General features: G+C 38.2%; 1 protein-coding gene across 1 annotated transcript; it reads right to left on the reverse strand.

Moving 5' to 3' along the window:
• Positions 1–9,017: 9,017 nt before the first annotated feature.
• Positions 9,018–22,963, reverse strand: LOC139744563 (m7GpppX diphosphatase-like). The gene is made up of 4 exons (XM_071654995.1): positions 22,528–22,963; positions 19,666–19,811; positions 11,803–12,027; positions 9,018–9,668 (listed from the first exon to the last, which is right to left on the reverse strand). The coding sequence occupies exons 1-4, from the start codon at positions 22,913–22,915 to the stop codon at positions 9,393–9,395; spliced, it is 1,035 nt and encodes a 344-aa protein (XP_071511096.1). The 5' UTR covers positions 22,916–22,963; the 3' UTR covers positions 9,018–9,392.
• Positions 22,964–23,510: the final 547 nt, after the last annotated feature.

Raw genomic sequence — 23,510 nt, forward strand, 5'->3', positions numbered from 1 at the left:
TAAAGTCCAAAGGTCAATAGAGGTCAACATACATTTGGATTGCAGGAACTTTTTAAAAGCCAGAGAAAAGGAAAGGGGGGGGGGGTATTTATTGATACTTCAGAGTGTCGCCGTGAACATGATATGTGAAGTTTAGTTTATTGTTCTTTTATTTTCCCACTTCCACCAAATCACCTTATTTTGTAAAATCAACAAGAACAAAAAAAAAAAAAAATATGATGAGAGTATACAAAGAATACTAAAGATAACTAATGATTACGTATTTTCTTTCTTTGTTTCATCCATTTTCAATGTATATCAGTCCATCGATCATACAATTTCTTGTATTACGTGTGTGTGGAGGGGGGGGGGGGAATGCACCCTACAAGCCTAGCGTTTTAGCATTCCTCCCCATTTCCAACATTTTCGTATACTTACAATTTTACTGTAAACTTATCCTTTATTTTGTATTATGATGAAATCTATGTACTTGTAGTCAGTTTCTGTAATATATGTATATGTTTCGGTTGGAAATGAAAAATGAATGAATGAATGAATGAATGTATAATGAACATGATATTATATACACAACATGTAGTATCATTATGTATTATATTTTAGGGTTCACGTTGATGGCGGAGACTGCTATATGAGCAGTTTGTTTGACTGTGACAATGGCCTCAGAGCCATACTTGGAGTACACTGTATCTTGTAATTCTCTTTGTTGACTGACGGAACACACGCACTTACACACACACACACACACACACACACACACACACACACACACACACACACACACACACACACACACACAAATACTAACTTGAACTTCGAGTACATCGAACAGGATATCACAAGGGGATGGTAGGCCTGTAATTACACACATTTTGATATCGGGGACCTACAGCAGTGTATAGAAAGGGATTTATGAGTAGGAAGAATTTGAGAGAAGAGAAAAGATGATACAGCGTTTAGTTTGGAGCTTAACTATATATATTACTGTATAATTATACACAAAAATTGATTTAGAATTAGTAGACACTATATTGTAATATCTGTTGAAATCATTGTGAGAATACTGTATACATTGTTTCTATAAAATTTCATTAGTTGATGAATGGTGAGATATTCGCTTAAACAAAACTCATATGGAGAATGTATATACATTGTCCTTCATCCTTCTTTCAAGTTTATGCAGTGCTCGACATTAACAGTGGTCCGGGGCCACTAAAATTAATGCCGGGCCACCAAATTTCTGAAAGGTTCTATTTTGGTGGTCCGAACAGGCAGCTAAAATTCGAAATGAATGTTTAGATTTTTCCTTATTTCCCGGGCCACTATTTTTTTTCTTTTGCCAAAAAAATTCAGATTCAAAGATTTTTAGTAACTCGAACGGACTACCAGAGAGAAAAAAAAGTTAATGCCTAGCCCTGGTTTAGGGAAAAAGTTTGATTTAAAGCTTGAAAGCTTTGAACTGCAATGTTACAATATAGGAGTGGTGAGAATCATAGAATTATATAGTACTTTGTTGAACTTATAGTCGAGATATCATTTTATTGAATAGGCCTACTCATAATGTGAAACGTAAGAAACTTTGTATACTCGACAGTCGCGATCTGCATGTTTGCTTGATTTTTTAAAGAGTATACACTGCAAAAAGTCCGGTGTTAAATAGTGAACACCGAGCTGGTGTTAAATTTTCGGTGCTCATTTATGGTGTTAAATTAACACCTCCGGGTGTCATTTCCAAAATTTAAACTGTTTTTTTTTTGAAGAGTTTCTTAGTAACTGCACTTCTTGTTGATTTTTAATTTAAACAAGACGATCAAGAATTTTACATTAAAATACAAGATTTTTGAAAAAATGTGAAAATAAATTTACACCAAAGTAACACCAGCTGGTGTGGTCTCTTATTGAAGCTGGACGGGTGTTAAACCATTGATATGAACACCAACAAATATCAAATCAACACCATGTGGTGTCATTTTTGAATTAACATCAGTACAGTGTCAAAATAACACCAGGTACAGTGTCAAATTAACACCACGAAGTGTCAGGTGAACACTTTTCAACACCATGGCAGTGCATTTTTAACACCTGTGGGTGTGGTCCTCTATTGAAGTTTGATCGGTGTTAGATTTAACACCCGTGGTGTTAAATCTAACACCGAGTTTTTACATTGTAGATTTCTTGTCATTGTATAGTATGTAAACTAAATGTACCTGTGATACGCTTCACGTACGCTGTAATCACCTTGTATGTGGTATCTTGTCGGTTTCGATATGATATTCAACTAGAGTACATGTACTCAGTATTTCTTTTGTTAGGAGCTGAAAATGATACATAGGTAATTTGAGACAAAAATAGCGTACAGCCGTGGATAGCATAATAAAACTTTATTGGAAATTCTGATTAGAGATTCTTTAGACGCACATAACTCTTGTCCACCAGTCTCTGTAGGCCGCTAGTGTAATCATGATTTGCTCAACCCTATGAAATATTATCTCTCAGGCGCTTGACATTAATATACCCTATTAATTCTTTTTCAACTGTTTCTTTCGTACTTTCCCCTTCTTTTCTCACAGCTTCCTAGCTGCTGATATACGAGTTCTTTATCAACTCCATTTGAAATGATCAGAACATAGCTGGTTTAGTGAATAAGGTTTTCCCCCTTTCTTTTCTGATTGCATTTCGTCAGGACTTATTGTGTCTAAGAGTATTGAGACTTTTACCTTTGACCATTATGTCTTTTGGGATTTCCCATCATCATATGCCACACTTCTTTGGTTTGTTTAATTGATAGTAACCTGTCTCCGTGCTCCTATTTTTCTACATATAATTGTGTCTTTGTATCTTTTAATGATGGTAAATAAACGGTTGCATTGAATTACACTGACTCATTTCAGTTCACGTTATTTTCACATCTGACAAAATATCTGCCTAACATCCCGCAATATTGGCTTGATTGTATGATATACGTGTATACGCAATCACGACATGCGGAGAATTGAACCTTGCAGGAGACAATCTATCACATTGAATTCAGGATGAAAGTGCTCATGTATCATGGATTGTGACAAACATGGAAGCACCCCGGCACTTGTAAGATGTGTGACCAAAATGATTAGGCCTAACGCACCGTATACAAGCATATGTGTGTGGGAAATGATATATGGGCATTTAAGAAGTATGCATGTGTCTATTTTGTGTGTGTGGGGGGGGGGGGGGGGAGGGGGGAGGGGCAGTTGAGCAGCACAAGATCTAAGATTCCCTTCTTCATCGGAAAAAAAAGATAAACGTTTTTGATATCATTATCTGCATGTGTATGTGTGTGTGAGTTTATGTGCATAATTTATTGTAAGACTTAAGTGCATACATGCTTTTGACCAATCTGTATATAGTCTCTCTTTGCGTAATCATTTTGTGTGTAGGTCTAAACTGTGATTGTTTCTTTGTGAAAATGATTTTTACATTATTGGATGAAATTCAAACAAAGAATTAAAAAAAATGTGTGCATGCAGGGGTTGTTGAGCAACTCAAGGACTGAATATTTCCCTTCTTATAACTTAGGTGATATATATACATATGTATATATGTATATATATATATATATATATATATATATATATATATATATATATACATATATATATATATATATAATATCATAATACATGAATCTGTGTGTGTATGAAGGTGGAAAGTCAAGTGCTCTTTCATTGTGCTAGAAAAATGAAAGTATGTTGAATTTTGTCATATTTTTTATATTGTTCTTAATGTGATGTCACAAACTGTAGTTGTCTTTTCATTCAGCGAGGGTTGCATGAAAACTTTCTTTTTTAAAATGTGAAAGAATTGCCCAATTGCCCTAAAATTCTTACCGATGAGTTTCTTCTAACATTGCTGCATTCACTTAATCCATATGTATATTTAAGTTTCATTCTCCTTTAAAGTGCATGGAGGTGGACTGAGCAAAGTGAGAGTGTGGCAGGGGATATCAACAAATATATTGTGATGATGCACTTAGAAACGTCAGTATTAAGCGCTATGTAAGTGTTATTTATTTATTTATTTACTTACTTATTATTAGTATCATTATCATTATTATCATTATAATTATCATGCCATGAAAATATTTACACTAGGATAACAAAAATTGTAATGTGCAAATGCAAGAAGTAAACAATATATAAACTAAATCATCTAATACATGTAGTTGCGTGATTGGCTCATTTACAGATCACTTTACTTGAAAATATGATATGCATAAATGGATGTTTGAAAATGTTGCGGGGGGGGGGGGGGGGGAGGCAACTGCAAGATATTTACCAAGCTTCCATGATTTTATAGGTACTCCAGCTTGACACATGCAGGGGTGGATCCAGGAAATCCATAAAGAGGGGGCGCCTTTACATAATTAAGGGGGAATGCACACCTTTACATAATTAAAGGTGCATTAACAAACCTTAAAGGGGCTGTACAGTACTGGTTGAGGTGGGGATTCATGTTTTTCACATTCCTAAGTGAGATAATGAGAAACCTTTTATGAAATATGAAAGAGCATGTAATTTCAAGAAGGATTCAACATTTACTTGATGAAAATTGGTTTTCAAATGGCTGAGATATCCAAAAAAGTGATAATAATGAAAGACTGCAGGTCATGTCTTTTATTAGGATCTCTTTGTTTCACCTTGTTTTTGGATATCTCAGCCATTTCAAAACCGATTTTCATCAAATAAAGTCCGATACCCCTTAGAATTGCATGCTCTTTGACATATCATAGAGTGGTTTCTGAATATGATCTCACAAAACGTTAAAAGCTAAATCCTCACCTCGACCAGAACTGTACATACCCTTTAAACTGTGTAATTATGATAAGAAAATGTGAGCTGAACAGCTACTCCCTAGGTCATCTGGTCCCTGTAGATCTAAACATATGAAAGCACCAGTCTATTAAGAAAATAAAAAATGAAGAAATTATGTACACCAGTCTACATCTAGTCTTCCTAACTGTGGGTGACATGAGATAACTTGGAGTGTACCAATATGACGGACAAATCACCAGCCAGAATGAACACGGTTAATTCAGCACTTTATTTCCAATGGCAAACATAGGAATGCAATGGGATCAATGCATAGTAATACAAAAATGATTACAACACACATTATTCAATGTGAAAATGCTCAGGAAAAGACTGTCAACAGAACAAGCAGGGAAATGTGTGTACTCATACTACATAATCATTGATGGTACATATATTCAACATCCTTATGTATGGCAGGGTGGTAAAGTGTCAAGGGGAATACATGTAGTTTGTGTATTAAAGCCACTACTGCTTTCAAACCTATTTAATAAAACTTTGTTCTGTGTTTAAGGTCATCACCATGACAGCACACAATACTAAATGACACAAAATATATGATCAACACTGGAGCAATAAAAAACCTCCTTTGGCACTTTGCAAATTAACTTTCATAAATCACCTACTGTATTACAACAGGATCATGGATATTAATGATTATATATTTTCATCATGCCAAGGGTTTCATCAGAATTGGGTCTTCTAATTCCCCACATCAATGACATCACAGATATATAGAACCCCTTCTTAACCCATATAGGATGAGCTGATTATGCTATGACACACATTTCCCACAGACACCTGCCCCAGCATACTCGGGACTAGTCTTCAACAGGTTAATGCAAACAAGCCTCCCAACCTGTTACCAGTATTGTCTTGCATGATCAGAGCTGCACTGGTCTCCCTTACTATAGATTGTATGTAGCTAGAATGAGATGCCAGAATGACGCAGCCACTGATGTGGAACTGCAAAATGATACCATGCTCATTGCATGTCCACTATAGCCTGGAATAATGCAATGAGGCATGACCATGAACACTCTCTGCAAGTGATTCAGGCTGAATTATGCATATTAGTGATTCCATACGTACTAGTAAAAAATACATTATCATGTACAATGAGATGGGCTTATTGGTGTGGGTTGACACATCTCAGTACAGGCAATCACTAAATGGACAAATCACATGACATAAATTACACAGGCAGAGCTTATTTAGAAGAAAAAAACCAACAACATCTGACAATGATATTGAATTTTGTGAAAATGGGAGGAGGAGTATTGACAAATTTCCCGACTATCAAAGGGTGCGTTTATCAACTCTTTTTCTCGGCAGAAACAAGTTTTCCAAACGGCTTTCAGGGAATTCTTATAAGATGATAAATGCAAAGCTGTTTTGATTATGGGGTTTGGAAAGCCTTTTTGAAAGCCGCAAATTTGTGCTTTCAGAAACAGGTTTCCGAAACAGGTTTCCAGAAACCTGTTTCTAGAAGCCCTTTGAAGCCAGATAAACGCAAAGCTGTTTTGAAACGGCTTTGTACTGCGGTTACAGTATATGACCCCCTTCTCCTCGTGTCAAATTGTGCAATGATAAACGCAGCCAAAGAAGGAAATAATTTTCCCCCTCTCTCTTTGCTCTATTTTCTTGGCAGCTGACACACAATTTGATCTAAATTAGCCAATATGATGGACTCTCAACACATGAAATAAACACTGATCTCGGTGATATTTTTTTTTTCATACGATGGCATCAACTTGAAAAATGCTTAACTTTATCTCATACTGCACCTTATGGGTGAGTTTGGTAGTGCAATGGTACATACCAAAACTTTCTCATTTCATGCCAGTGTGAAAAAGCAAGCTCCAGTTGTATTCGAAAGAAGTTCTGAACAGACTCTTTGTCTCACCAACTGTCATTTGACTGCAAGTGGAATAACCTTAATTGGGCTGATGGAGAAGGGTTACATGAAATGATTGATTGGCTCATACACTTAGTAGTCATGTCTAGTCACTGGCATACTTATGATATCTAGTGGCATCAAAAACTTGCAGTGAAACTCAAACTCAGCATATGATACATCACTGTAAAACACAATATAAAAATGGGTAAAGATACATTATGGTAAAAAGCATTCATGATTAATACATAAATGACAATTTATCTGTTTCATTCAAGACATAGTCGCTGAATTACAGGTATATTTAAACAATTCAACAGCAGGGTGACACATTTTCCTTGTTGTATCTCAACAGCTTCTTGTACGTATTACATCACTTCACTTCCATGTTTGGAATCTCATTAAAGCAAACTTATTTCCCAACTCTTAAATGTTAACTGTTAAATATCAACTCTTAAAAACAAATTACAGTCCAGACATTGAAACACAAGGCTGGGGCGTGTAACATGAAACACATTTGCATTTCTGCATCTTTTTTTAATGGTAATTAAAGGCATAATTTACCATTTGCAGATGAAACAAATACCCAGCACTAATGTTTTAAAATAGTTCTAAAATGTGAGTTAGGGATAAAAACAACCACTGTAAAAATTTCAATCCCTGTAATCAATGTTAAGTAAATTATTGTTAAATACACAAAATAAGAACAATAGTTATAATAAGAATGTTTCCAGACTAAACCATCTACAGTTATGGTTTATTGAGAAAAAACACTGAGATCTCCTTATATTTTAGGCTTTACTGTGAAAATCTTATATGGTAGGATGTTTTGTGATACAACAGACCTAAACACAGGCATCAAATATGATATCTTAAACATTTTTAAAATCAAAATTCCCAAAGGTAAACAGGACCTTTAATTGTGTGTGTGTGTGTCAGTTTCAATTTAGGTTTCACAGGACAGGTAGGAATCATATGACACATGCACCATGTTAGGATTTTGAAGAATAATAGCATGCATAATGACAGAACATGCATGTAGGAAATATTGATACATTATACTTGAGAATAAAAGTTACGTGTAAAAGTGCATGCATGAAAAATACAAATGTTTGGATGGTTACTGATGCAATTGATAGCACAAGATACTGCTATTGTGTAATGAATATAAAGCAGGTAACTGTATTGGCATCACTGCTATGGCTATGCAATGTTACTTGTGCTCTGTGTTTAAAAGATTTTGTTTAATCTCTGCAAAATAGACACCAAAAACAACTGCAATTAATAGCTGATGACAAAAATACAAACAAACAAACAAACAAACAAACAAACAAACAAACAAACAAACAAAATTGTCACTGTTGGGGAATGTAGTATTGTCTGTAAAACTGACTTATCCTTTAGAGTTATCAGAGTTCCTAATTGACACATCCCAAAGTCCATGGATGCCTACCTTGCAAACCAAAATGCAGTCTTCTGAGGGATGTAAAGGCACATTTTGGGTGAAAAATCTATTACCTTTCTAGCAGTAAACATTTATGCAGCTATACAATTTGGGGAAAACTGTGTTTTCCATGGAAACTGAATTTACTGCTTTATTCTGTTAAAAATAGTGCAGCTTTACTGCTAGTGAATATGGTAGATCAACTAACTAAACATCACATAACAGGGTATCATTAACCAGCACGCAACATGCATTTTGATACTAATCTTACTGTACAGTATATGCATTTGATTGCTACGCTTTTTGTTTTGTTTGTTTTTGAAGCAACATCACATAACAGGGTATCATTAACCCCAACATCACATAACAGGGTATCATTAACCAGCATGCAACATGCATTTTCCTACTAATCTTACTGTACAGCACATGCATTTGATTGCTATGCTTTCTGTTTTGTTTTGTTTTGTTTTTGAAGCTCACTTCTTTAAAATCCCAACATCTAGTTTCAACCATGCACTTATGATATGGCAACCATTTCTTTAATCCACAATGTCACACTTCATAGTATGAGCAAAACATTAATTTTTTTTTCTTTTTTTTTTCTAAACTATTACAGGCATAATGATCTACTTGTTTGGGACTTTTTACAAGACCTTTCATCTGAAACTAATTTCCTGGGAAACTTGAGGGATAAAAAAGACTAATCGATTTCTGTCTATTAAACGTCAATTACTGAAAAAATTGATACTTTTTCCACATGGGAATGTTCAGGCATTTCATGAAACATGAAACTGGTGTGAAAATAAAAGCATGCAATTTTTTTTTTGCTCATTATATGTAATATTAGTTGTATTTTGATTCATCAGAATAAAAAACATGCAACATTCATCTTACACTGTAAAGCACAAAACATTACCTGCGGGGAAATGATCACTTTTAGCTTGAGGGATAAAAAAGACTAATCGATTTCTGTCTAATAAACGTCAATTACTTAACAAATTGATACTTTTTCCACATGGGAATGTTCAGGCATTTCATGAAACATGAAACTGGTGTGAAAATAAAAGCATGCAATTTTTCTTTTTTGCTCATTATATGTAATATTAGTTGTATTTTGATTCATCAGAATAAAAAACATGCAACATTCATCTTACACTGTAAAGCACAAAACATTACCTGCGGGGAAATGATCACTTTTACAGTATCATTACTTTACATCGGCTTTCTTTGCTTCTTGGAAGCGTTTGAGGAGGGAATTATTCTCCATGAGGACAAATGACAGCGGCACTCGCTGATAATAATCTGGAACCAGCTCTATATTGGCGATGACGGAAGAGAGGAGGTGGGCACGGGTCACATGGGTTCCTGGGGCATCAAACTTAAGGTTGGTGACATGGACATGGAGGTGGTAGTATGATGGCTGGTAGTGAAAATACATCCTCAGCTGATCCTCTGCTACACCGTACTTCTCTGTGACGCAGTTCTAATTGTTTGGAAACAAAACAGGCCAAATCTGATCAAATCTACAAACTTTTTAAGTGTCTTGCATCCAGCTAATAAGGCATTTGCAAGAATTAGTTTTATATGTATGCATCACTCAGTCTTAGACAATAAATGCAAAGACTTACTACAATTACAGAAAGAGACCTCATGGATCAATGTCAACAAATTGATAATGAAGAATTCAAGAGCCATCAATCTATAAATAAAGTATCTTGGTGAGGTAATAAAGCAAACTTTTACGACGGTACATCAAAAACATGTACAGGCACTATCAATGAATGTCAAGTGCATCTCAAATTGTTTGTAATGACTGTATGAGCTTAGAAGATGCACACTGGTGGTGGCATTCAATTAAGAAAAAGGTAAAAGTTAAGCAAAATGAAAGAGTCTTAATTCTTAGGTTTTGAAATAGATGAGAAGCATCAAAAAATACTTCCACTTCTATGGATCATACAATATTTTTCTGCTGAACTGATGAACATTTTCATTTCTGCATGACATACAAGCTAACTGCAGATACTACATGAGATACAATAATTTCTTTGCTATTGACAGTCTATCAAAGCTGTAGAATGTGCTGAGCAAAAAGGGTTCGTGTGGGTCTCAGCATGTGAGCCGAGTGTTATCAAAATCTGGCATCTTTGTTTTTGTTTTTCAGAACAGTGTACAAAATGTTTGACAGCTAGTTACACTATTCCCATCAAATGAGTCAATGAATTGTAGAATAACAATAAATAATCAAATATGGAGATAGGACAACAGGAAGACTTACGACCAACAGCATTAATGGATGAAGGCAATAAGTGAAAAATTTTCCTATAGTTGGTGTGGAATTAGTGTATCCCATGGGAAAAGTAAAGCTTTACCTCAGTCTTTATCTACAGGCCCTCGGGTTGTTTACAGCACTGACATTTATGAGCAAAGAGCTACATGTATGTAAGCCAAAACTAAGCACATCGGTGCAAGAGCATTTTGAGATCTGTGATTATGATTATCATATCTATTCAAGATTGGGAGAAGGCCTAACCCATTGCACCACTCCTACAAATTCGTAAGCCACTTTGACCCAAGAAATTGCTTGATTCACTCATTGGCCATAAATGCAAAACATGTATGCTTGAGTCAATTCAGGAGGGGTGCTGCATGTTGGTTTTTTTTTTTTTGTCTTTGTCTTTGTTTTTGTTTTTGCTACAAAATGCTGATAGCAAAACTTGACAACTTAAGGAAATTCATTGGTGTCAAGACATTTGGACAAGTCTACATAATACCTCTTCTAATGACTTGATAGATCCTTGACAATGACCCTCTTCTTACTCCTCTTGCAATCAACAAAGCTGGAGCGTCTTTAACAGAGGCTATCTCAATCCCTGACTGCGATGGTGATTGATTACTTGTCATTTTATACAAGGGCCACAATACAATCATCATTAACCACTTACTTTCCTCATCAAACAACTTTCATGACACTGCCTATGAGCATTTTTATTCATTATTTTAAAGGGCAATTCCAGACTAGCTAAAAATTTGTCTGAAAAGAAAGATAAATACATGACAAGCACACCAGTGAAAAATTGAACAAATTTGGATTAAAAGTAAGGAAGTTTTGAATTTCAAAATTCAGTAATTTTTGTACATTTCTTCAACAATTGAAATGAATATGCTAATAAGTGGGCTGATAACGTCATCACCTCACTCTTTTCCATTGATCTAGTACAGAAAAAATGGCAAAAATTCAGTCATTGCGGTCTATAAATGTAAAACGTAATTTAATTCTGGTTGAATTGTTTCAAAATAATGATGAATCAGATGTATCAAGACTTGAGAATGGGGCATAATAGCATTTCATTAAAATACTGAATATTTCATGATTTTTATGTCCATACTAAATGGCAAATTGTGAGGGGAGGACATTAGTGATTCACTATTGCATATTTATATTGACAGTTCAAGAACTGTCTGGTGACAACATTTCATTACACAATTTCATAACTTCGCTAATTTTCATCCAATTTCGATCAAACTTTCATGGCAGTGCTGATAAGATTTTGCCCTTTCTTTTTAGACTAACTTTTACTTGTCCTAGATTTCCCCGTCAAATATAATTTATCCCTTACAATGCACTTTTCCTGGATGTTGCGCAGCAGTGGTAGATGGGAGGCATTCAGATCTCTCAGGCTGCGGACGTTGCGAGGACGGACAATGACGACAAGATAGAGGTCACTGGTTTGCTTCTCATCCCACTTCATATCTGGAAGCATAACAAAGCCCGTCTCTGGGTCTGTATCTTCAAGAACGATTCGGTCAGCCTCTGCCTTCTTTTCCAAGATGTTGTAGACCCACTGGAAAAGGGATTGGGAGATGCAGAAGAAATAAACAAAAATAGACAGAATGTCATGGATACATGATCATACAAAAGAACAGTTAGAAGGATGGAAATGAATGAATGTATTGATTCCATTACATGCTTTGAGAAATTTTCATAGATTTCATCTATATCATCTGTGTATGATAATTTACATTCGACTTTCTTTTGATAGTTATAGGTCACACAAATACAAACTTTGCTATTAAACCAATTACACATACAGAAGATATGATCTGATGTGACATAAAGATGCTTAAGGGGGCCAGTCTGGTAAAATGGTGTGAATCTCATGGCATTAAAGAATTGGGAGTATATCTTTACCTGAAGAAGTAAACTCTTGCAAACTATATATGTGACACTGCACCTCAAAACAAACAAAAAGTCGCCAGACATGAATTTTTAGATAAGACCATATTCTGAAAGAGCAGACTTTAAGCTTTAAAATGATGTATAACTCAAATCAAATGGACTCTCCTAACCTATCTAAATATTGGAAAGAAAGCACAAACTCAGGAAAAGTGTGAACTGAGAAAAGAGGCTCTGAAGTACAGTGTCTATTCAAGCGCTTAATCTTTACCGAACCGTGCTGGCTGTGCGATGAATGGGACAAAAAACAGGAAGTAAACCACCAGAGTAACAACAATGAAGGAATTATCAGATTAAACTGAAATTTAGCATGCCTCATTAACACATTCTGTCCATAATTGATGCCAACTTTCAAATCAATAGCACTATCCTTTCAAATGTTATTGGAGTTGAAAGTGAAGAGTGTGGACAAGGTTTTTCAGAAATGAAAAAGGGATTCTAAAGACACACCTAATCACACTATTCTACCAAAACTGTTCGAGATAAACTGCTAAAAAACACACTTTCCTGCCCGTTTTATGATACCAAATTTTAGCATAATGTAAAAGAAGACCCGCTCTTTCAGAAAATATGAAAAAGTCAAGTTCGGCTAGGTTGACCCTATTCACTTATTTTCAGTCCTCACGCAAAATCAGTGTGTGCGACTTTATGTTCGTTTTGAGGTGCACAGTCACATATATTTAGAAAGATGAGACATTGGAGAATCTGAAACTTATTGAGATTTGTAATTATCTCATTATATATGCAAATTACATGCAAATTTCTCAAGGTCATTAATATTCAGAAGAAATTGTAGTGCATAGTCTTCACACTACTTTTCATATTGTACTTGAGCTATCTCAATAGTATAAACTGAGTTTGATACTACATGGTATGTTTAAAAATCCTATGTGATCATTTCCATAATTTTCATCATTTACATATAATTATAATATCTTAAAGAAAATCAAGAAATTGACTTGAAATTTGTTAATAACTTTGCGTGTGGGGTACCTATACAAATAATCCCGCATAGGATTGTTTGTTGTGTAGAAACAAATATTCCTGCCAAGTTTAAGGTAAATCTGATCATTTTATATCGTAATTTCGTGAGAGATTACGTCATATATGAGATCCCGCTAGTGCGCGCACCACTCAATTCGTTAGTCGCCGCCATCTTGCTTACACGCGAATTTCTGTGCATCGGAAAATTCGCCGGAATTGCACTTGAAAATTTAAGTTTTGTTCGAGTTGGATAGACATAATAGCTAAAGTTACCTCAACGGGAGGTTTTGCCAGGTTTTTTCTGGTTTTTACGATCATTCTTCAGTTGAACAGCAACGGAATTTATGTCTTCGACCAACGTTCCAAACGTGGGCGGCGCAGCCGCACCACCGCTGCTGACAGCAGTCGCGTCCCCGGCAGCCACCGGCGGGGGTCGCGGAGAACAACACGCACAAGTGTGAAAGCAGAAAACTGCGACAGCCAAAGGTAAAACGCCTACTAGAGCTGGCAAGGCAGGTACTAGTAATAGTACTACTGCAACTACAAGCAGTGCTAACCCTAGTGGTAGTACCGGTGCAAACAAAACAGTGAAACCACCTGCCAAACTGGCCTCTAAAGTTTCAACTTTGGAGGATAGACTCGGCAAGCTTGAAGGCCAATTAGCTGTGGTTGTTCAATTTGTGGAGGCACAGTCGGCAAAGCAGACACCAGCCCGTGAAGGGGGTGGCAATGGAAAGAGTATCAGGACTCGTTCTGAATACTCCCCTTCAGACTCGGCAGATACTGACTGCCATTATGATGATGAATATGCGGCACCATTTCTGGGCCGAGATATGGATGAACACTCTGTGATTATCCAACCAGGTCAAGGGGATAGTTGTCAGGATGACAAATTTGATATTGAAGAAGGCGAAGTTCCCCCTCCTGTAGTGGAAAAAGTTCCAAACATTGCAGCCAAATTTGCTGTGGCTGAGGAAGTTGGTTCCCCCATTGACCCAGAAATTGCTAAGTCTACAGCCTACCTTCTGACCCACCAGCTTGAGCCCAAAGTGGTAGATGAAACGATCACTAAATACCCCATTCCCAGCAACTGTGAGCTGGTGGATGTGCCAAAAGTCAACCAAAGAATCTGGAATGGGCTACCTGCCTTTTCAAAGACACGAGATCTCAAATTTCAGAGACTCCAAAAGAATCTCACGAGAGGCATCAATGCCTACATACATATAGTGTCAGCACAGGATATTACTGAACAGCAACAAGATGCATTAGCACTTCTGTGCAGTGCAAACTTTGAGCTAAATTCCTTACGTAAGGAATTCATGAAACCAGACAATGGTTATCAATTCCAACATCTCTGCAAGCCCTCTACACTGGTCTCCAAATTCCTTTTCGGTGACGACCTGGGAAAGCAAATGAAAGACATAAGAGATGAACAAAAAGCAATTGAGGGTGTCCTCAGGAGTGAGCATAGCAGACAATACAAAAAGCAGCGTTTCAGCCCATATGACTATGGCAGGAGTGCATATGGCAAGGGCAGGAGCAAGATCACATCAGGAAGCTCGAATTTGCCCCAACAGTACCGCGACGCGGGCTGGACTACATCTCGTGCAAGCACAAGTGATGTGACTAGGCCTACAGGTGCAAAAGGACCGTGGACTGGAGCTACCAGCCATGCTTTTTTAGGCCAGCGCCCCAAGGGGAGGGGGAAGCCGCTAGCTCCCCACACCTTCACACATCCCAGCCAGCACCAACCGCACTGCGGGAGCAAGCAAGGCTCAGGGATGAAGAGAGCACGATAACCTCCAGTTCAACTGACGAGGTAAATATAACATCCCTTTCTAGTGATCATGCAAAGCTATGTCATCATGATAATGTAGAACCTGTGGTAGGAGGTCGACTGAAGCAATTCTTCCCAAAGTGGCGCAAAATTACTTCAGACCCACATGTGCTAAATGCTGTAAGTGGTTACAGGCTTGAATTCAGTAAAGAAATGGGTGCACCATCTAGAACTAAACCCCCTTACCTTTTTCGATGTGATAAAGCCGAAGAGGCTGATATTGATCTCGAAATTTCTAAACTCCGTGACAAAGGAGTAATTGAACAGTGCCAGAGGGAAACTGGAGAATATGTGTCTAATATTTTTACACGGCCTAAAAAAGATGGGGGTACACGCGTTATCCTAGACCTGTCTGATCTCAACAAACATCTCCAGTACCAGCATTTTAAGATGGAAAATATCCATACTGCTATTGAACTCATTTCAGAAAATAGCTTCTTAGCTTCAGTCGACCTTCGGGACGCGTACTATACAGTACCTGTGCACCCAGCACACAGGAAGTTCTTAAAGTTCTCCTGGAAAAATCAACTTTGGCAATTCAAAGTACTGCCTAATGGCCTGAGCACGGCGCCAAGGTTGTTCACTAAACTACTGAAACCTGCATTCACATTACTGAGAGAGCAAGGGCATGTAGTAATTGGGTACCTTGACGATATACTGATTATTGGAGAAAGTGAGAATAAAACTTTGCAAACGGTTTTGGAAACCACTAGCATCCTTGCACAACTTGGGTTCTTGGTACACCCAGATAAATCAGTACTATGCCCCACTCAAGAAATACAATTTCTTGGTTTCATTCTCAATACTCAGACCATGACAATTCGACTGCCTGATAACAAATCAGAGGAAATACAGTCCTTGTGCACTGAACTTATGCATAGTATATGCAATAGCAAACCCCAGTATCAGGCAGGTGACTAGAATTATCGGGAAAATGGTAGCATCATTTCCCGCAGTCCAATATGGACAGCTCTATTACAGGGCTTTAGAAAGGGACAAAATCAAAGCACTCAAAATTAATAAGGGGCATTTTAACAGAAAAATGAGCCTATCTTTGGAAGCAAAACGAGAGCTGCAATGGTGGATAGACAATGTGCAGTCTGCTTTCTCACCCTTACGACACCCTAAACCTATGCTCGAATTGTGCACGGATGCCAGTGGCAAAGGCTGGGGGCATCTGATCATACCACCCATACAGGGGGTAGATGGAATGAAGACGAGCTGCAAAAAGCCAGGGAGAATAAGATTAATTATCTGGAGACCCTGGCTGCTGGCATGGGACTCAAGTCCTTCTGTTCTAATTCACAAAACATTCATGTCTTGTTACGGCTAGATAACAGTACTGCTGTTGCGTACATTAACAACATGGGAGGCATTAAATCCCTTGACTGTGATCGGGCAGCCCGAGAGATTTGGCAGTGGTGTGAAACTCATAAAATTTGGGTCACAGCAGCACACTTGCCAGGAAAGCTGAATGTGGAGGCAGACCGCATGTCTGGAAATTTCAATGACCGCACAGAATGGATGCTTGACCGCACAGTTTTCCAAGAAATAACCTCACGTTTTGGGACACCAGAAATAGACCTATTTGCCTCCAGACTTAACAAGCAGGTAGAGAACTATGTCACATGGCTGCCCGACCCACATGCCAAGGCTGTTGATGCCTTTACTCTCGATTGGGGAAAGTGGTACTTTTATGCATTTCCTCCTTTCTGCTTAGTTGCTAAGTGCATTCAAAAAATCAAATCTGATAATGCAGCTGGGATACTAGTAGTCCCAAAATGGCCAAGCCAGCCATGGTTTCCTCTCCTAAACAGGATGATAAATGAGAAACCACTTGTTATTCATAGGAGTGAATCCTTACTAACATTGCCAGTTTCTAACACTCCTCACCCACTTCACACTCAGATTGATCTTCTTGCTTGCAGGTTCTGTGCAACCCCTTCAGAGATGCGGGATTGAATGCACGGATAATTGCTGTAATGGCCTCCTCTTGGAGAAAAGGGACTAAAAAACAGTATGCAGTGTACATAAACAAATGGAAAGCATTTTGTGACAAGAAATGCAGCAACTACTTGTATTCAGATGTTCAAGCTGTCCTGGAATTCCTGAGTGACATTTTCTTTGAAAAAGGGGCAGGTTACAGTGTCATAAACTTAGCACGGAGTGCTCTATCTTCATTTGTGATACTTCGAGATACTATGTTTACAGTTGGAAACCATCCCTTTATCCAGAGGTTTATGAAGGGAGTCTTTCAGCTACACCCACCCAAGCCTAGATACATGGAAACGTGGGACGTTAACCTTGTTTTCAATTTTCTTCGTTCTTGGTCCCCAGCGCACGTATTGGACCTGAAAAAATTGACGCTTAAATTGTGTGTGATTATTGCATTAATCTCAGCACAAAGGATTCAATCATTACACTACCTAAGCTTGGATGATATGGTGTTAAGAGAGAATGCAGTCACTTTTCACCTTCATGATCTCCTAAAACAGAGCAAGCCTGGAAATTACTCACACACTGTCAAGCTCCAGGCATACCCACCAGACAGGAGACTTTGTGTGGTCAGGTACTTGCAGGAATACATCGGAAGGACCCGCAGGATCAGAGCTAGTGAACGGTACCTTTTTGTTAGCTACAAGAAACCGTATCACAGGGTATCCTCTCAAACAATCGCTCGCTGGATTAAGGAGGTTTTGGAGGCTGCGGGTATTGATACAGGGATCTACAAGGCGCACTCTACTCGGGCAGCGTCTACCTCCGCAGCCATTAAGGGAAATTTCCCAGTATCTAAGATACAGGTGTACTTGCGCAAGCCGGTTGGGCCAACGAAAGAACCTGTCCTGCTGAGAAAAACTTTGTAGAAACAATTATCAAAAAATAGACTGTGAAGCCCTAAGATTTGAGCAGATGTGTCTTGAACTGCCTGAACTTGTGAACTCTTGGAGACACAATATCTATGCAGCATTCAGCCTGAATGAGAATTGCAATGGAACCTCTATCTAAGGTATGCTGCCTACCCCTTTTCGGGGGGGTTGCCTCGAGAATGTAACCACTGGCTTCGAAATCTCATATATGACGTAATCTCTCACGAAATTACGATATAAAATGGAAGATTAAACGAGAACTTACCGTTTGAAGTTTAATATTAATTTTATGAGTAATTGGAGGGTGAGATTACGTCCCGCCTCACCCTCCCCCAAATTTCAAACGGTAACTTAATCTCTCGTTATCTTCCTACATCAGTGGTCACATTCTTGCTTCTAATATTGAGTGGCGCGCGCACTAGCGGGATCTCATATATGACGTAATCTCACCCTCCAGTTACTCATAAAATTAATATTATTAAACTTCAAACGGTAAGTTCTCGTTTAATCTTCCATTACTTTCTAAGTTTAAGTGCTTTTTGTCCCAAATTTTAGACTTTTGAGATAATTAGCATTTTGTCAAGGAAAACATTAAGAAACTTGTTAAAACAAATATTTTTTACTATTTTGGTACTTCCAACTGCCCCTGGGGTCTTATATTGACAAGTTATATCACTGTCAACATTATGACAGTTATATATAACAGTTTGAACTGCATTTCATCACATTTTGATTCATTTTCCCACTAAATTACATGGAAGTGAATGAATTCCATCAGTCAGTTTCTACATGTACAACGGTGGGGTCATCTGGCAGGTCACTCGATTCAGCTGTTGTGTAATCACAAATTATAGGCTCATATTTCCTCCTTTTCAGCTTGGGACTCCTTGGAAAACCTTTCTCTTTCCTTGTCTTAGTATCTTACCTATTCAAAACTCACTTTTCAAGAAATAAATTGATCTAGAATGAGGTAAAACGCAGGTAAAATTGCCAGTTCAGCGGTGCAAGAATACTCCATCATGGAGGCCAGCCATCTTAGCAGTAAACAAAGACCTACCGCTACATACCAAGAGAGGGCAGCATACAGATCAGCTGTCATCTCAGTCTGATCACAGAATCACTGAATCTGGGTCAATTTTGACCAAAAATATTCACTTCCAGTTTCATTTTAGCTTGATTTTACATTTTCTTTGCCTCAAAATACAGTTTAACAAATTTTATATCACAAAAATAACAACTGGATGTTGTAGAGCACATATCAAACCACCATAAAACATTAAAAAAAAATAAAAATTGAAAAAAAAATTGATTACCAGACTGGCCCCCTTAAGTTAGAATACTACTTATGCACCATGTCACCTTTGCTTTACGCCAGTTATGATTAATATTCTTCACTGACTTCGAATACTAAGAAACATGATCGATAATATAGCATGGTTGAATTTTAGCATTTTGGGGTATGGGGTGGCATGGAGTGGATATTATAGAACATAAAGAAAACACACCTTGATCTTATTCCGTCACTCAAAGAATTCTTCACAGAGAAAACAGACATTACCTGTATACTGAACTGCATTTGATCTAAGTGGGGCTTTGTGATGGTTTTGTAATCCTCGTAGCTTTCAATGATGAGGTGTGGTTCTTGAAAAGAGTATTTCTGGATGTGTTTCTCCGTTGCTGGATAGATGACAGTTGCCTTGATGTCTAAGCATTTGAAATGGATAAAGAGACAAACATGGTGATAATGCAATGTGTAAATTAGTGTGTGTCATTCTGGTACAGTCTCTAAAAGCATTGAGTGTTAAGTGCAATCTAAGCACTATGTATATCTAGTATGATTTATTCAAATGCTCACTTTTTATACCCCACCATGTGTATGTTCAAAGAGAGAATCAAGCATGTTACACATCATAATCAGTAATAACTGCACTTGCCCAAAATAACATCCTGTGTAATATTAGAAAGATTCCAAGTCGTACCAAAGTTGGACTCAGAACACATACTAGTTGTCAGGACTTTTATAGAGCTCCCCTTACCAATTCCTCATTGTACTAAAGGTCATAGATCATTTGTTGTAAACTTGTTTTAATAGAGGTGAACAATTAGTACATCTCAGCTATGTGTGTGTGTGTTTAAGGGGGGGGGGGGGGGCGGTTTGCAGGATCCTGAACCCAGTGCAGTAAGTAATGTAAGTAAGTAACGGAAGTATATCTGTTTGTGTGTATTGACTACTCCTTAACATATTCAAATACCAAAGTAGGTTGCATGGTCAGCTCTAACTGACTGGTCTGAAGTTCAAAGTGGAGTGTGGTGAAATTTCCCACATTTATCTTATTCTTTGTCTCTATCAATACTAGTGGCACTATGGATCATGAAGGTTTGGACAGTGCAACTGATAATGTGATAAGTAGAGTCTAGAGAGCTAACGGCTGAAGTGATTTGATTACTCAGATTGGGATAGTATCCTAGGAAATTGTATAGCTGATCATATGTGTAAAACCTAAGCCTCCGTCGATACATCACTTGTGACCCACTGCGACAAAAGGATCCGAAAGTCAGAGGACAATTTTCTGAAATGACATGACATTATTCCCATACTCTTCTACTTTAATTTCATATATAGCATAACTCATAAAAGTACTCAGTTGCGGGGATATCGATGATTTTATTAGCGCATATCAAGTGGTTGTGGAAATCAGAATTTCGAGAAAAAAGCCTTCAAAGTTTTCCTTCCCACGCTACAGTTTCCAGACAGTTTCCACCGTTTGACAATAGAAGGCATGCTCCTAGCAACCTCCGCGATGTTCATTCAATTTAGCGCCAGCGGTCTATGCATGACCAATCAGAAATCAGGATGCCACGCACTGACCAATAAGATCACTCCCTCGTTGCTAGGGGTGGAGTCTAGCTCCGGCGCTAAATCCAAATCTTCGGAGACGTTTCTGTTACGTTGAAAGTCAGAAAATTATGGCCCAGAAAAAAGCTGATTTCTTGCCTTTCCTTTGATCATTTAGCTTCAAAATTTTGGTAGATGATAGACAAAACATTAGACTACAAAATTATGCCAAAAACAAAAATCCTGATTGTTTTGACCAATTCTGATGATGTCAGTTCAAACTGGATTTTCTCGGCTCAGCCGTCAGTGACTTTAGGATCCTTTTGTTGTAGCGGGTCACAATTTATAAGACTGACGGCTGAATTTATACTTTTGCCAGATTATACCACAGGTGTCCATTCATCACTAAGCAATGGTATAAAAGTTCAAAGATCATACATATAGAGTTTACAACAGCTGCTCTGCTCTGTCACTGTCATAACCTGCCACCTGTACATTTTAAGTATCACCTAATAGTAAAAGAAACTGAAGTTAGTCATCTCATAACTTGAATATGAGTGTAATGCAATAAAACAAAACATTGCCTGATGTGTTATTTGGCTCAAATTTATACTAGTGATTGGTAATGATGTAGATCTTTTCTATAACAAATAAATTGATTTCCTGTGATTTAGTGGAATTTGGAATTTGAGATATCTAGACTGTGCATTAATGAATAATACTAGCATCAACTCATGCAAAAGTTTTGCTAATGTGGGATTTGCAGGGATGCCAAGTTCAACAAATTTTAATGAGTGAGATTTTCTTGACTCGGCATAGCTTGGCATCTCGGTGCGCGCAAGCGCCGGTGTAGGAGGGGTTTTTCCCCCTGTGGCCTCCCACGGTAGGGAGCTTTTTCAATTTTTAGCCCTTAATGGTGCGATCAGGTGCATACTTAAGTGATCATTTTTTACTTATTTTGAAAGACGTAAGGGAAATATACCTTCAATTGCAACTATTACTTTAATCTTTTGAGCTATGCTCTATATTATAGGCTCAAGTTGCAGACTTCGCCAAATGCGAGAGAAAAATGGGTGCCATGCGTGAGATCATGAGACAGACCCTAGCCTAGGGCCTACATGCTTGAGTCTCACGCAGAATGCGTGAGACTTGGTAGCTCTGGATTTGATCTGTTCCTATCTGGCATTTTGTCGTAATCTTTTCTGGACTTGTATCACTCTGCTTGTCGTCAGCTTAGCTCAAGTCGTCTAGGTTTAGTAGGTAGGGTCGAGACTGATGATGATATCTGTCTCTTCACGGTGGGCTTATTATCTGACGTTGGGACATATGTGTTTGTGTGTGTGTGGGGGGGGGTGGGGCTGACCATGATACATGTCCCAACGTCAGATAAAAAGCCCACCGTGAAGAGACAGGTACTAGGTAGTCACAGCACAGTCGGTCTAGATAGGTACTGCTACTGTCTAGTTTAGGGTTAGCCCGACCAGACGCTGTAAGTACGCTGTGCGACGTACCTACGTACAGCGACTGGGCTGTGAGCTGTGAATAGACCTCGCCAGGGAAGGGTATAAAACAAGATCTATTTACCACAATTGGCTTTGTCCGGAAACCCTTTGTAGATTCCGTAGATGTCATTCTGCATGGTGCGGTCTAATGACGTATCGGATGACATCAGACTTGATAACGTGTCCTCAGAAAATGCACTCTTTTCGAGAAGAAGAACGGCTTCTTTTCCGCCGTCTTTGTGCGGGTTCTCTGCTGCTTCGCTTCCTCCCTCATGCTGCGGCGGGACCTGCCGGGCACTTGTTTCTTCGATTCCTGGGGGAGGTGAAGCTGCTGCTGTTTGTGTGTCCAAGGTTGCAAGCAAACATATCGATTTTGTCGAAAGATTTTGTTTCAAAGTTTTGATGACTTTGAACCCTTGAAATGATGTCAAAGCCTTCGACTCTTCTGGGGCATGTGCGTCTTCGGACATCTCACGTTTCTTGGCTGGTGAACCCGTGACATCGTCGCAGTCCGTTGTTCTCTTTGTGGCAGCCATGCTTGCATGATGCGCACGATAATGATTACATTTCAGTCGTTTTATCAAATATTTGTTAAAAAGAGTTTCATAATTCCTCCTTTCCTCCTTTCTAAATAGATCATGTCACGCAAAATATTAGATTGACTTGAATAAAAGAAAATGTGTGATATAAATATACCACATGTTCGTATGAATGACTGAAAGTTTTCTGGCAGAGTGCTCAGATATCTTTGGTAAAGACTAGGTGCACTCAAAAAGATTGGACGGGGATTCCCGGGGTCGCTTCATTTTTGTAAACGCTTGTTACGGTCTTAAAGTGTAACTCGATGCCTAGGCTTTTGAAAATGTGTCAGAGCGATGCGTATGCAGCGGTCGAGCACACATTTCGTTGTGCCAATCTCCCATGGGAGAGAGGCTCAGTGCCAGTGGTCCTGTGGTGCAGACTCATTTACGACCAACAAGGGTGTGTGCCTGCAAACTAGCGGTATATCATGATAAATAATACATTTGTCATCATCAAGAACGTTCATTTCATTTCAATTCAATT

This window comes from Diadema antillarum, unplaced genomic scaffold (assembly GCF_040938485.1).
Source record: "Diadema antillarum isolate AM-2024a unplaced genomic scaffold, OU_Dant_1.0 seq00001189_RagTag, whole genome shotgun sequence".
NCBI classification, from domain to species: Eukaryota; Metazoa; Echinodermata; class Echinoidea; order Diadematoida; family Diadematidae; genus Diadema; species Diadema antillarum.